We start from the raw sequence: 16,245 nt of genomic DNA, 5'->3' as shown, positions 1-16,245 counted from the left end.
TACATGTAAGATTATAACTCAGTATAATTATAGTAACTGCTGTTTTACACAGAAAGCTATGAGGTGGATGGATAATTTTGAAACTATCCCACACCAGCATTTTGTAGTAGAGTAGCAGAGCTTATGGGATAATACAACTTTTGACAGTACAACATCTTATTGTGGCAAAACTGAGTATGTTCTTCTTTTTAAAATTTTTTTTTCATTTTTTAGGTGGACACCATATCTTTATTTTATTTTTATGTAGTGCTGAGGCTGGAACCCAGTGCCTCATGCATGCTAGGTGAGCACTCTACCACTGTGCCACAATCCCAGCCCCTGAGTATGTTCTTTAATAAACTTAAATATATATATAGCTTCTCTGTAGCATAAAAATACAAGGCAGAAAACTGTATAAACTTGAAATTATGCTTCAGTGTTCAGTTTTACTTAGAAATGATCCGGATATTTAACGAATATCCATGAACTAACTTTGCATAAGTCAGGTTTTAAGTCACCAAAGATTTTCGAATCTGTCTTCAAGTTCGCTTATTAAGAACCTAATTATTTTTTTTAATTTTTAGTTTTTAAAATTTTTTTTCTAATTAGTTATACACGACAGCAGAATGCATTTTGTTTCATGGTACACAAATGAAGCATAACTTTTCATTTCTATTCTTATAGATGTTGTGGACTCACACCATTTGTGCAGTCATACATGTACCTGGAGAGTGATGTCCTTCTCATTCCACCATCTTTCCTGCCTTCATACCCAGTCCCTTTCCTCCCTTCCCTTTGCCCAGTCTAAAGTTCCTTCATTCTACCCATATTCCTTCCCCCCCATAATAGATCAGCATCCACTTATCAGAGAAAACTTTTGGGTCTTTGGATTTTTGGGATTGGCTCACTTTGCTTAGCATTATATTCTTCTACTCCATCCATTTACCTGCAAATGCCATAATTTTATTCTCTCTTTTTTTAAAAATATTTATTTATTTTTTAGTTGTAGTTGGACACAGTATCTTTATTTTATTTATCTGTGTGGTGCTGTTTATCTGTGTGGGCCTCGCATGTGCTAGGCGAGCACTCTACCGCTGAGCCACAGTCCCAGCCCTTATTCTCTCTCTTTTAAAAAATATTTTTTAGTTGTTTATGGACACAATACTTTTATTTTATTTATTTATTTTTATGTAGTGCTGAGGGTAGAAACCAGTGCCTCACATGTGCTGGGCAAGTGCTTTACCAGTGAGCCACAACCTCAGCCCCTTTATTCTCTTTTAATGCTAATATTCCGTTATGTGTATATTCCACAGAAAAACCTAATTACTTTTGAAATAAAGTTTGTCAGATTAATGATTCAGTTTAGCTTAAAACAAATGGAGATGTAATGCTAGCATAGTCAGGCAAGCTGTGAAAATTTAGTAAAAACATACCCAAGTAAAATAAAGATGTATGTTTGTGTTATTAGACATTTAAAAAATTAAACAAGCAATTTATCAGTGTGGTGATAGGACATGATGTGTTTTCAGTTTACATGTTGAAAATATGTATGATGCAGATTATAAAAGAAATTTAGAGTCCTCATAGTGGAGGGCTGAGGTATGGAGGCTTTCTATTTTCGGCAAGGGGAATCAGAAAGCTTTTTATTTGGATCAAATATGAGTATGTATTAGACATAGAAAAAGAAATGGAAAGTATTAAGATCATTTACTATTGGGTTAGTTTAGGTATAAGATCATGAAGGTCTAGAGTAGCATAGTGGTTCTAAAAGTGGAGAGAGGCACATTTAAAGAAGAGGCACATGGTAAAGAAGAATCAACAAGATGGTAACTGGCAGACTGGGGGAAAAGGAATGACGCAAAGATGGCTCTAAGGGACACCAATAAGATCTGGAGAATTGTACTGTAGGCTGATGAAAAATTTTTGGAAAGAAAGATGAAGAATTTAAATAAATGGGAAGAAGATTGGCCCAAAAGAAGTTGTAGGCATAGAACTTAAGGTTTAACTAGAGATGATTTGGAAATTAGCTGCATAAAGTTGTTTGTTGACCAGGTGAACTTGATAGTTTTTCATACTCTGTCATTTGGAGAACCAACAGAGAAATCTTGGAATGCTATATATGGAAAGGAGGAAGGTTTAAACCCAAAAGTAAACAAACAATAACGATTGCATAGTAAAAGCAGAACATTTTACATCAGGTAGGGATATGGCCAACAGTGTTGAATGTTGCAAAGAAGTCAAGAAAAAGAACTAAGGGGGAAAAAAACCCAAAACATTGGATTTGGTTATGAAGGCTTAGAGAAAACAGTTTCAGCTGAGTGATGTGTAGGAAGTTAGACTAAAGGAATTTATAGCTAAAAGTACATACCAGTGTTATGAAATTTTTTTGGTTAAGAGAAATACAGTTATTTGCTTGATGGTAACAGGGTAGGATGTTTAAGGCAAAATTATTGATAACAGGACCTCCATGAGCTGCTGAAGGTATAAGAAATACTAAACAACTGATAGAGCAAAGTTTCAGAGAGGAGATAGCCGAAATTTTTACTGTTGTCTTAGAGTAACTGGCCTTTGAGAATGATAACAAAGTAAGGGAGGTTAGGGAGAGATACAAAAAGTTTTTGAGAGGTATAAATTAAGATGTTGAAGATGTTTGACATTTACCTTTCTTCTTGCTTCATTGAGATTATGTGATCATCTGAGAATAAAGTATTTAAGACATGAAATTTGTCTGCAGGAGTGCAGAAAAGTTTGAAAAGGCTGCTACAGGATGTTTGGTAGGAGTTTAATAAAGGAAAACTAAAGATTCTTGAGCATCCATGAGTATTTGGTAAAGTGGTATATGATTGATTATTTGGGTTGTTTTAGGAATTCAGGAAGTAGTGTTCTGGAATGGAAGGCATTGAGTACATTGCACATATATGCTACAATCGGGGCAGGTGTGTGTGGATCCAACTTCCTCTTTAGTAGATAAAAATAATATTACAGATCAAATTATATCTTTCAGTTATCCTAGTTATTTCTGAAAAGATATTGGTGGTGATATGTAGAAAGTGTTCAAGCATCAGAGAAATGATTGTACAGGATGTACTTAGGTTTCCTTTTAATAGTGTATGGGTTTATAGTCCTTTAGTAACTAGTACCTTGCTTCCTGCTTTTTTCTTTTTGGTACTCAGAAGTTTTGTGAGTCAACTTTAAATAACCAGGATTATTCTTTGGATTTAGTAGACCAAAGTTTAGTGGAAATATTAATATTTGACTTGAAAGTTAGAAAGACATTTGGCTGCCATCTAATATCATGTTCAGATTTGGTATATGAACACTCTTCCTAAGTTAGTGCCATAAATTAAGAGTCCAATAAATATTCGATTATTATCATTCTTGGGTGTTAAAGTTAAGTGCACTGGGGCTATTTCTTGTTCCTCTCTAGGACTGAGCATTGTACCCCTCACTAATAGGAACTTTTTCCCCTTATGTTTATATTTGGCCCAAGCTAAGAGAAGTTCAATATAAGATAATGTGGGCACTACAAGATAATGTAGGCGGCACTATCAGGACTGATAAATCAGCGTGATGTTTAAAGGCCTGAAATGAATTAAAAGTGAATTTAAAAAAAAAATGTTTTCAGTTGTTGATGGACCTTTATTTTATTTATTTATATGTGGTGCTGAGAATTGAACCTGGTGCCTCACACATGCTAGGCAAGCCCTCTACCACTAAGCCACAATCACAACCCCAAAAGTGAAACCTTATTAAGAAAATTTATAGTTTTGCCAGTAGCTACAGCAGAATATGCAGCAGAATACGCAGAAAAGATTTTTAGTCACTTTTGAAGAAAAAGTTATCTTCCCATTTTTTTGGGGGGGGACGGGGTGGTACTGGGGATTGGACTCAGGGGCACTTATTTGAATCACATCCCCAGCCCTATTTTGTATTTTATTTAGAGACAGGGTCTCACTGAGTTGCTTAGCACCTCTCTGTTGCTGAGGCTGGCTTTGAACTCCTGATCCTTCTGCCTCCACCTCCTGAGCCCTGGGTTTACAAGTGTGTGCCACCACGCCTAGCTTCCTATTTGCTTTTGAATCAGAAAATTGGATTTAAGCTTGATTAAAAGAGGATTTTATGTTGTACTTGTAGATGAACAGAGTGCATATTCATAACTCCATTTGGCAGGTACAGTCCATGGACTGACCTAAACATCACTATTTTTCTTTATACTTTTGTGAGCACTTTAATATTTTGGAATTACAGTAGTTTTTTTAAAAAGAGGAAATGGTTACTTTTAAATAGTAGTTGGACTTGGCTTTGGAAGTATAGCTTTAGAGTTTTAGTAATTATGAAAGGAGTTCATGTAGATTATTGCATCATAATTCTGGTCTTAGTCTTTATTCCATTTTTTATTCCAATCTCTAGATTGCTATTTAATATCACCACTAAACACATTTGGTTATTTAAATTCACATTTAAGTGAATTAGTATCTATAAAGTTAAAAGTATAACTTGTTAGCTACATTTATTTTTTATTTTTATTTTTTAGTTGTAGGTGGACACAATATCTTGATTTTATTTATTTATATGTGGTGCTGAGGATCAAACCCAGGGCCTCATACATGCTAGACAAGTGCCGTACTGCTGAGCCACAACCCCAGCCCTATTAGCTACATTTTAAATACACCATAGTAACATGTGGCTGGTGGTACTGCGTTGCCCCAGTCCAGATAACATTTTTGTCATTAGGGACAGTTCTGTAGGACAGTGGTACTCTGGATTTTTAATTGCTACTTGGTACCAGGGAAGTATATGTCAGAAATTTGGAATAGATATTTTAAAAAATTCCACAAAACCATAGAATTAATGCTACTTTAATCCTTAAATAGCTTCAACTTTCTCAAAATTAAATGTTATTTCTTTAAGATAGTTTAAAAAATTTTTTTAGTTGTAAATGGACACAATATCTTTATTTTATCTATCTATCTATCTGTTTATTTATGTGATGCTGAGGATTGAACCCAGTGCCTCACATGTGCTTGGCAAGCACTGTATCACTGAGCTACAACTTCAGCTCTTAAGATGAGTTTAATATTTAGTTTTGGTATCAGTCATTCTAATAGTATAGAGTAGAATAAAATAGGTTAAAATCTGGCTCTGCTGAACTTTTTATTTAACATTTTTCAGGTATAATTGTTATACCATAAATTGTACTTATATTAAGTATAAAATTTAATAAGTTTTTTTGGGGGGTGGTATCAGTCTTTATTGTAGGGTTCCCATTGAGCCCAGCACTGGAAGGGAGTGCTCCTATCCAGTCTTTATTGTAGGGTTCCCATTGAGCCCAGCACTGGAAGGGAGTGCTCCTATCCTCGGTTGGGGCTGGGGAGTTCTGGAGTCCTGTTGTCCCCTGGCACTCAGACATTGGGAGGGGGTAGGGGTCACTTAGGAGCAGTGAAGGGGTTAGTCTGCAGGTGAGCAGGTGGGTGGGTGGCCCCCCTTCTACCACAAAGAGGTCTGAGGTGTCACTGTTCTGCTCTTGACTCATGAAGAAATAACCATGGAAACTCAGGGGCAACCACATAGCACTGGCTTCAGACAAGCAAAATTTAATAAGTTTAACATGTATACATCTCTGGAACTATCATCATAATAGAGATAACAAGTCATCACCCACAAAAATTTTCTCATGCTCTTTTATAATTCCTACTTTTCATTCTTTTCCAACTCTTCTCCTCATCTCACCTTAAGACATTCAATGATTGGCTTTCTGTTATAATAAATTGGTTTGCATTTTCTAGGATTTTATATAAATTGGCGTCACATAAACTATACTTTTCTTTTTGTACCAGGGATTGAACGTAGAGGGTGCTTAACCACTGAGCCACATCCCTATCCCCTTTTATAAAAAAATATTTTATCCAGCTAGGGTTGTGGCTCAGTGGTAGAGCACTTGCCTAGCATGTGTGAGGCACTAGGTTTAATTCTCAGCACCACATATAAACAAACAAATAAATAAAGGTCTATCAGTAACTAATAAAAATATTAAAAAAAAGATTTCATCTAGAAACAGGGTCTCACTGAACTCAGTATACCTTTGGTAAGTTGCTGAGGCTAGCTTTGAACTCGTGATCCTCCTGCCTCAGCCTCCTGAGCCACTGTGTGCACCACTGAGCCTGTCTAAAATATCCTTTTTTTGATCTGGCTTCTCTCTGTTATTTTGAGACTAATTCATTTTTTTAAAAATATCTATTTTTTAGTCGTAGTTGGGCACAATACCTTTATTTATTGTTATGTGGTGCTAAGGATCAAACCCAGGGTCTCGCACATGCTAGGCGAGAGCTCTACCGCTGAGCCACAACCCCAGCCCGAGACTAATTCATTTTTGATGTACGTGTACATTACTTTTTATTCTATGATATATTACAGTTTGTTCATTCATTAATTTGTTGATCATATTCCAGTTTAGGTTACAAATAAATTGCTAAGAACATTTATATACAGGTCTTTGTATGATATATATTTTTATCTCTTTGAGTTAAAACCTAGGTATATGATGGCTGGATCATATGGCAGGTTGTGTATTTAAGGAAAGTTGGTAGTTTAAGAAATTACCAACTGTTTTCCAAAGTGGCTGTACCGTTTTATATTCCCATCAGTGTTTCAGTAGCACAGTATCCTTACTTATTTTTGGTATGGCTAAGCTTTTAAATTTTATCTCACAGACTGTTTCCTTAAAAAAAAAAAAGACTATTCTAGTAGAATTGATTTCACCTTGTTGTTTTGGTTTTAAAGTGATGTAAAAATAAAATTTGCATGAAAGGATTTTAGGTATTGCCCTTGTCTGTTTACCCTTTCTAAATTTTTTACCGTAATTGCCACTAATGCTGATTTGAAACCTAGTTTATAAGAACCAATATGTTTTCTTCCCTTTTTACTTACATGTTTGTCTCATTTTGTTCCAGCGGCCCCTTTGTTGCTTTATGCAAACAGACGGGACTTGCGATTGGTTGATGCTACAAATGGCAAAGAGAATGCTACAATTGTAGTTGGAGGTTTGGAGGATGCAGCTGCGGTGGACTTTGTGTTTGGTCATGGCTTGATCTACTGGAGTGATGTCAGCGAAGAAGCCATTAAACGAACAGAATTTAATAAAACTGAGAGTGTACAGAATGTTGTTGTTTCTGGATTATTGTCCCCTGATGGGCTGGCATGTGATTGGCTTGGAGAAAAATTATACTGGACAGATTCTGAAACTAATCGGATTGAAGTTTCTAATTTAGATGGATCTTTACGAAAAGTTTTATTTTGGCAAGAGTTGGATCAACCCAGAGCTATTGCCTTAGATCCTTCAAGTGGGTAAGTTTTTGTATATTGTTCAAAGGTCATTCATTGTATCTCTTTTTCCTGGTTTCTCCTCTCACATACTCCTCACTGCCAAATGAAAAGAAAGGTAAAATAGGAAGTTGAGAATCTTTAGGTTTCCCCAGTGTAGTCTTTCTTGTTTTCTCTCTTTCTTTTCCTTTTTTTTTTTTTTTTAAGAAAAAGGACAAAGAAGTTTTATTGCTCTGCTAGCAAAGGAGAAACTTGGGGGACTCCTGTCCCAGAGACTGTGATTCTGCCCAACAGGGGAACAGGGGTTCTTCAAAGCGGTGGTTTAAAGGCTACATTCCACTTGTTCTCTCCAGAATTGTAATTTATTTGTTAATTTGGGAGATAGTAATTTCTGAAATCTTCTAGTGCCATACCCGAAGTCTGAATTACTTTGTTTCTGTGGTTGATGTGCTCAAGAACAGATAACTGCCTAGGATGGGGAAAAAAGGTAATCCGATTTCCCCAAGATTAGGGAGGGGGAGGGAGACATCAAGATCAAGTCACAATGGGCTGGAGTTGTAGCTCAGTGGTAGATTGCCTGCCTGGCTTGTGTGAGGCCCTGGGTTTGATCCTCAGCAATGCATATAAATAAATAAATAATCAATCCATTGACAACTAAAAAATATTTAAAAAAAAAAAGTCATAGTGGCAGAGCAGCAAGGGCTACATTCAAAGCATGAAGTGGACCTCTGTTATATTTCTCCACTGCCAATGTCTATTTCCGTTTCTTTGGAAAAGTGGGTGACAACATCTCCAAGTTGCTTCTTGCTGAGAGAGGGTAAAGTTGTGGGAGGGGAAGTGACCTGAAGTGCTTGTTCTCTGTCAGGTGGGGCATGGACAGTTAAGGATATTCAGCTTCAGGGCAGTTCAGAGGCCTGTGGTGACTGGACAAGACATACATAGGGCAGGGGTCATGTTGAAATATTTCAGGCAAGATTTGTGAAAACCTATGGTTGCATACAAACCCCAAAGAGGCTTAAACCAGGAAGCAGAGAGAGAGAGCTTTCAGTTCATTTTAAAAAGTATATTTTGTTTTGAGATAGGGTCTCACTAAGCTGCTGAGGCCAGGCTCAAAATTGCAATCCTCCTTGCATCATCAGCCTCCCGAGTTGCTGGGATTACAGGATTGTGCTGCTATACTCGGTTTAAGTAGTCTTGAACATGGGAAGCTATATACTTAGAGTAAGATGTCTGGGGTCTGGGGATGTGGCTCAAAGGTAACGCGTTGCCTGGCATGCATGGGGCGCTGGGTTCAATCCTCAGCACCACATAAAAATAAAATAAAGATGTTGTGTCCACCGAAAACTGAAAAATAAATATTAAAAAATTCTCTCTCTCTCTCTCTTTTCTCTCTCTTCTCTCTCTCTTTAAAAAATGTTCTGTAAATACATTTATGCTTCTAACAGCATAAAAGTATTATGAAATAGCCATGTTTATAGTTCTTGCTTTTCTTCTGCATTTACTTTTTGTAATTATGAGAGGATAATTAGAAGGGAGAGGAAGGAATGGTGGCTTAACAAGACTTGTATTTGATACTTCAAGATGAGATTAAAAAAATTTACAGATTTTATAACTTTATTTAACAATTATATAGTTATAATATTTTGTAATACTAATCTTTTATATTAAACTTGAAACACTATTTAAAAAAATTTTTTAGTTGTAGATTGACAAAATATCTTTATTTAATTTTATGTGGTGCTAAGAATTGAACACAGGGCCTCTCACATGCTAGGCAAACTCTGCCACTGAGCTACAATCCCAGCCCTGAAATACCATTTAATATATCAGTGTTGAATTAAAACATTTAGTTATTGAATAACTCATCCCAGTCAGTACATGTATATTTGCAGTAAAGGTTTATTTTCTACAGAGACAGGAAATTTAAAACTGGATAAACCCGTTACAAAATGTGAACTGTATTTCTTCAGTGCTTCTCTGTTACTATGCCTTAGTTTTACTGTATACCATTCCTTGATATTTTTTGTTTCTTTTTTGGGGCGGGGGGTACCAGGGACTGTACTCAGAGACAATAAATCACTGAGCCACATCCCCAGCCCTGTCTGTATTTTATTTAGAGACAGGGTCTCACTGAGTTGCTTAGTACCTCACTTTTGCTGAGGCTGGCTTTGAACTCATGATCCTCCTGTCTCAACCTTGCTAGCTGCTGGGATTACAGGTGTGCACCACTGCGCCTGGCAGTTGATATTTCTTTTTTTGAAAATATTGTCATGCCATTCTTTTTTTTTTTTTTTTTTAAATTTTAATATTTATTTTTTAGTTTTCGGCGGACACAACATCCTTGTTTTTGTATGTGGTGCTGGGGATCAAACCCGGGCAGCACGCATGCCAGGCGAGCGCGCTACCGCTTGAGCCACATCCCAGCCCCTGTCATGCCATTCTTGTCATGACTAAGAATAGGTAATGATCTTAACGTGGAACTTGAAATGACCTGTTAATGTTTGGTTAAAGTCCAAAGATAATCTGTGAATAACTGTTTTTTTTTTTTTTTTTAATTTTTTCTAATTAGTTATACATGACAGTATAATGCATTTTGACACTTTGTACACAAATGGAGCACCAGTTTCTCCTTCTTCTGGCTGTACATGGTGCACAATCACACAAGTAGTATAATCATACATGTGTATAGGGTAATAAAATAACTATTTTAATACTTTTTTTAAAAGAAGAATATTTGTGTTTTAGTTTTAGGTGGATATAATATCTTTATTTTATATTTACGTGGTGCTGAGGATCAAACCCAGTGCCTCATGCATACTAGGCGAGCACTCTACCATTGAGCCACAATCCCAGTCCTTAATACTTTTTTTTAAACTTAAGTGTGTTGGAATACTTTAAAACTCATTTATAGAAGAGAGTGTATCAATTTTATGTACTCACGTAGAACTCAGAGAAAATGAAAGGAAGGGTTGTATGTGTTCCTTTATTTTATTTCTGCCCTGATTTGGTGATGAAGGTTGAAGATGATGCCATTATGTTGGAAAATGAAAAAATTCCTTTGATTATAAAGGATAAGATAACATGGCAGTATTACAGTGAAATTTTAGGGTTAGATGTTTGAGAAAGCACAGATAGATATATATTTTAAAGAGGAATTTAAGGGGCACATGTTGAAGTCAGATAGTGCTCTTAAAGCACCAGAAAAGACCTGGGAGTTCTGGATGCCTGTGCCAACCCCCACCCACCTGCAGCCTCCATTCCCCCCCCCCCCCACACACACACCTATTTCCACCCCAACACCACAGAGGCAAGGAAGTACCACCTGATCTGGGGAAAGTAATCTGTTTGAACAATTCCTGAATGTAGGTTTATATAGGAATCCAGCGTAGATGACAGTAACCGAGACTGCCAAGATGGGGTCTCCTTATGGTGCCTACACTGGTCTTCTGTATTCAAGTAATGCTCCTGCCTCATCCTCATTAGTGGATGGAACAACAGGCACATACAACTGCATCCAACTTAATTTTAAACTACAAATAAAAATCATATTCAACAGATACTTTTGAAATTTGATATTTAATTGAACCTCAATGACTCTTCTTGGAGTACAGCATAAATATGAACCATAAGTTTACATTTTGTCTGTTCCAATGTTTTACTTCCAGCTTTGTTGATGTATATCTGATGAACAAAAATTGTATATTTTTACCATGTTAAAAAAAAAAAAAAAGAGCACCAGAAAGTATTGTAATGGCTGAGGTAGTAGCAAGAGGGTTGGACATTCTCAGAGGTTGTGATCAAAGAATTTGGTTATTGAGAACTTTTTAGATTTTAAAAATATATTTATTTATTTATTTTTTTAATGTGATGCTGAGGATTGAACCCAGCACCTCACATGTGCGAGACAAGCACTCTACCGCTGAGCTATAACCCCAGCCCCAAGATATTTTTGAGAAATGTAATTTGTGTTGTGCTAACAGAGTTTGTAAGTCTAAGGGAGTGTTGAAATATTTCTGAGGTTATTTCTTTGTAGAACACAGTAAGATTTGGTGCTTTTAGTGGTCAGAAAAGAGTACTTTGGTGAAAAGACAAATAGTACCTTTTTTTTCTTTCTTGATTAATTCAGTATTATCACTGTACAGATGATGATCGAAATTCACCCATATATCTGTTATATGGTTAATGTGTTCAGACTTCTGTATTTTGTACTCTGATTGGGAGGAGGTGGGTATATCTTTAAGATTTACTGTATATTTAAGGACAGAAAACTTGGAGGAGACAAGTTTTTCTTTTTTTTTTTTTTGTGGTACCAGGGATTGAAATAGGGACACTTAACCACCGAGCTACATCCTCAGCCTTTTTTATTTTGAGACAGGATCTCATCAAATTGTTGAGGCTGGCCTTCAATTTTCAATCTTCCTGCTCAGCCTCTTGAGCTTCTGGGATTACAGGCATGCACCACTGTGCCTGATGCGACTTTTTCTTCTTTAAAGCATGTTTGTTTGCATTATGTTGTATGTGTGTGCAGAAAGGAAGGAAGTTAAAGGAATTAGAAGACCTTCTACAGCCCATGCCTTGCAGGCCTGATTCCTGTAATTCTGGATAGTATCTTGATCATTTCCATAAGGGGTTATAAGTACGTGATAGTACATATCATTTACTATATATATATACACACACATATGCACTATATATGTATATATAATATTATATAAATTTATTTTGAATATTCAGGATTTTAATAATTTTGTGAATAAACTGATCATTATCATTTTATTTGCTAAAATGAATGAGCTTTACTACTGGTCTGATAAGTGGCTTAGAAAATAAGTTTGCCACCAGGTACAAAAGCAGATGCCTATAATCCCAGTGACTCTTGAGCCCAGGGCAGGAGGATTGCAAATTCGTGGCCAACCTCAGCAATTTAATGAGACCCTCTCTCAAAATAAAAAGGTCTATGTTGTAGCTCAGTGCTAGAGTGCCCCTGGGTTCAATCCCCAGTACCAAAACCAAAAAGAAATGAAGTTTACCATATTATTAGAGGCTTTAATAAATCCATGTTCCTTCTCAGTATTGAATGAGATTTCAAAGACTCAGCTCTGATATATTACTGAAAGAGTCAATAATGTACTGCAGTTGGGCATGGTGGCACATGCCTGTAGTACCAGCAACTTGGGAGGCTGAGACTGGAGGATCACAAGTTCAAGACCAGCCTCAGCAACATAAGGAGGGTCTAAGCACTATAGTGACACAGTGTCACAAAATAAACAATTAAAAAGGGTTGGGGCTGGGGTTGTGGCTCAATGGTAAAGCGCTTGCCTAACATGTGCGGGGCTCTGGGTTTGATCCTCAGTGCCACATAAAAATAAATAAGTAAAATAAAGATGTTGTGTTCAACTGCAATTAAAAATATAAAAATAAAATATTAAAAAAAAAAGGGTTGGGGATGTAGCTCAGTGGTAAAGTGCCCCTGGGTGTGATCCCCAGTACCCACCCCCTGAAGTAGTTCATTTATACAAATAGTGTTATTGTTTCTAAATAAATTCAGTGAAGAATATTTTTTCCTCTGAGACCTAAAAGTTTGATAAAAACATCCAGTGAAATTATTATTCTTATTTTATTCTAATTAGTTATACATGATAGTAAAATGCATTTCTTTTTCTTTTCTTTCTTTGGGTACCAGGGGCACTCGATTGAATTCAGGGGCATTCGACCACCAAGCCACAACCCCAGCCCCTTTTTTGTTTTGTATTTTATTTAGAGACAGGTCATACTGAGTTGCTTAGAACCTCACTTTTTGCTGAGGCTGGCTTTGAACTCGTGATTGTTCTGCTTCAGCCTCTTGAGCTACTGGGATTAAGGTTTGCACCACTGTGCCTGGCGTAGAATGCATTTTGATACATCATACATAAATGGAGTATAACTTCTCGTTCTTCTGGTTGTATATGATGTAGAATCACAATGGTTGTGTAGTCATATATGTTCATGGGTAATAATGTCAGATTCATTCTACTATTCTTCCCTCCCCTCTTTATTATTTTTGATATCTGTGATTAACTTGTCTAGTGAAAGGTAAATTTGCCCCCCCAACCGTTTTTCTCAAAAGTTCTTTTAATTTTGAGAAGTTATTTTGAATCATGATTATCTTAAAAAAAAAACCAAAAAAAAACCCCACAACTGAAAACAAATAGAATTCAGCCAAATGGTAGACTTTTGATAATTAGCATGGTGGGGAGTGTGTTTGAAATTATACTTGAACTCATGCATTTAAAAGTACATTCAATCAAATAGTCTTTCATTGTTAATCTTAGATTTGTATAACATTTGTAGTTTTAGTGCAAGTATTAAAGATGGAGTACACCACTTGTCAAACAGAAGAGGTAGTTTCCAGATTTATTTTTTAGGGGAAATATGAAGTTTGCCTTTCAAAGTATGTGAAAAACAGTGCTGAGGAAAAAATGTAGACCTTAGCGTTCCAAAGGATCCTAGGTTATGAGGTTCAGAAGAGCTGAGTCCTCTCTCTCATCAGCTTATGTAAAAGGAAAGCTATTAGAATGACTGGTATTGTTTGAGCCCTGGGAACTAGTGCGGACATCTATGTGCTTTTGGATGTATGGAGTTCTTTGTGTAATCAGTCCATTTAGCATAGACTGAAGGAAGATTTTTATTTCTCTCTAAATTTGGGCACTATTAGTCTGAGTTTCCCCCCCCCCCCCCAATAGTGACTGGCAGTGTAGAGTTCAGACTAAGGAACAAGAAAATACGTGTACAAAAGTTGTTTCAGAAAGGGGATAACCATAGTTATAAGAAGCAGTGTTCTTATGTTATAGTGAGTAGAGGTAATTCCTGTGTGACTGCTCCTTAATTATAAATCAATCTGATTCTACAGTTACTGTACTTATTTTGGTGATGTTGAGAACCTATTCCAGGTACAGATTTGTATGTTGTTCTAAGGATTTATTGTTTGTTGAGGAGCCTTTCATATTCCAAGTAATTTTAGATTTTTTAAATAAGTTAAGACAGTATAATATTAATAATATTAAAAATTCTGCTTTAGGGTTGGAGATATAGCTCAGTTAGTAGAGTGCTTGCCTCGCATGCACAAGGCCCTGGGTTCAATCCCCAGACGCCCCCCCCCAAAAAAAAAAATTCTGCTTTAAGAATACTTTGCAGATCTAGCTCAATAGGAAACTTATAGTTTATAATTTCCTTATCAATTTTATACATTATCATATCCTGTATTTAATAAAATTTTTTAGTTGTAGATGGACACAATTCCCCCCCACCCCCCCAGTTGAGCCCAGTGCCTCACACCTCAGGTGCTCTACCAGTGAGCTACAGTTGCGGCCCCTCCTATGTTTAAAAGTACTTTCTATACTCATGCATCTCAGATGACTAAAATATTTCCTGTAACATAATAGGTGTTTAAAAAATACTTTTTTGAGTGACTGAACTTTATGTTTATTATAATATAATATAATATAATATATAAACCTCTTAGTTTTCCTTAGTAGGGGAGAAAGTATTTTCTAAGCAATGTAAATTTCAGCATTGTCCCTGGTGAATTCCAATCAGTAAGACCTTTATTATAATAATGTTATTTTATAACAATGTTTAGCCTTTTTTCAACAAGTTATCAAAATCATAATTTATAAAAATGTACTCATTGGAGCTTGTTTTATGTTGTACCTAGCTTTTGTTATTTACCAGCATGGTATTTCTTTCTTTCTTTGTTTGAACCTCAATTACCTCATTTCTAAAATGATGGGTTCTTTTTAGTTTTGTTTGTTTTTGTGGTGGGGATTGAATCATGGCCTTGCCCATAAGCACAAGCTTCTTTCACTTTTGACATTAATTTTTTAAAGTGAGACATTTTAGGGAAATACTTTCAATATCTCATTAAAATTTTTATTTTACAGTTACATGTTGAAGCCAGTAATTTAGGTATGTTACCATCAGAATTGTGTTTCTATAGAACTGATTTCTTTTTTTTAATTTTAGATTCTTCTGTCCTTACTGCAATATGTTTTCACACTGGGCCCCCCCCTTTTTTTAGAGCTACCCCATCCTAATATTTTAAACCTTTTTTTTTCTTTTTTCTTTGATGTAAACTGAAAAAAAAATCAGAATGTAAAAGTATATATTTTTTAAAAATAAAGAATGAAAAATGTAGCCAATTACTTTTAGAAAAATTGTATAGATTCATATGATTGGGGTTTAAAAAATTTTTTATTACTACCTAAAAATTAAAGAGTAGTGTGTTAGGAACACCTCCAAACTTGTCACAAAATCTGGATTACCTGTTTAGCTTGAGCAGCTTCTGGGATATGAATCAAGGCCATAGAAAATGGAACAAACACATGAGTATATTTAGATCTTCTCAGATGTTAGTATAGGGCTTTTCTACTTCCTCAAAACATCTTAACCATGTCTAGTTTAAAAAAATCTTTTTTTTTTTTTTTTTTTTTTTTTTAGTTGGAGATGGACACAATGCCTTTATTTATTGATTTATTTTTATGTGGTGTTGAGGATCAAACTCGGTGCCTCAGTGTGCTAGGCAAGGGCTCTATCACTGAGCTACAACCCCAGCCCCCTACCTTGTCTAGTTTTTAATTGTTTATACCAATGATATTCATTCCTTGTCTCAAATTACTGATTTTCAAATATATTGTCTAATTTTCTATGTCTCACATCTTTAAGCCCACTTTTACAGATGGATTTTTTTTCCATTTTTTAGCCATAGTTACTTGAATCCACAGATATGGAATCCATGGAGTTATTATCTTCTTAGTGTTTTCTAATCTGGGATGTTTCTTTGTTGTTCATAAATTGGAAAGTTTTGTATTTGGAGATTAGTAGCCATTTATAGAATTTCCCTCAATTTTGTTTCTTTTTAAAAAAATATTTAATTTTTAGTTGTAGTTGGATTTATTTTATTTATTTATT

General features: G+C 35.6%; 1 protein-coding gene across 2 annotated transcripts in view; it reads left to right on the top strand.

The window, feature by feature from the left end:
- The window catches only part of Lrp6 (LDL receptor related protein 6), a 200,023-nt gene that overhangs the window by 10,061 nt on the left and 173,717 nt on the right, over positions 1-16,245 (top strand). For both annotated transcript variants that reach the window (XM_046435533.2, XM_046435532.2), the window contains exon 2: positions 6,930-7,323. In XM_046435533.2, coding sequence (XP_046291489.1) covers positions 6,930-7,323 — 394 coding nt within the window. The remainder of the gene's footprint in view (positions 1-6,929; positions 7,324-16,245) is intronic.

The sequence above is a fragment of the Marmota monax genome, unplaced genomic scaffold, assembly GCF_021218885.2.
Source record: "Marmota monax isolate L192 unplaced genomic scaffold, Marmota_monax_Labrador192_F-V1.1 WCK01_AAM20220418_F8-fsc00012, whole genome shotgun sequence".
NCBI lineage: Eukaryota > Metazoa > Chordata > Mammalia > Rodentia > Sciuridae > Marmota > Marmota monax.
Note: the sequence above shows the minus strand (reverse complement) of the source record. Positions and strands in the feature narration are given on the sequence as shown.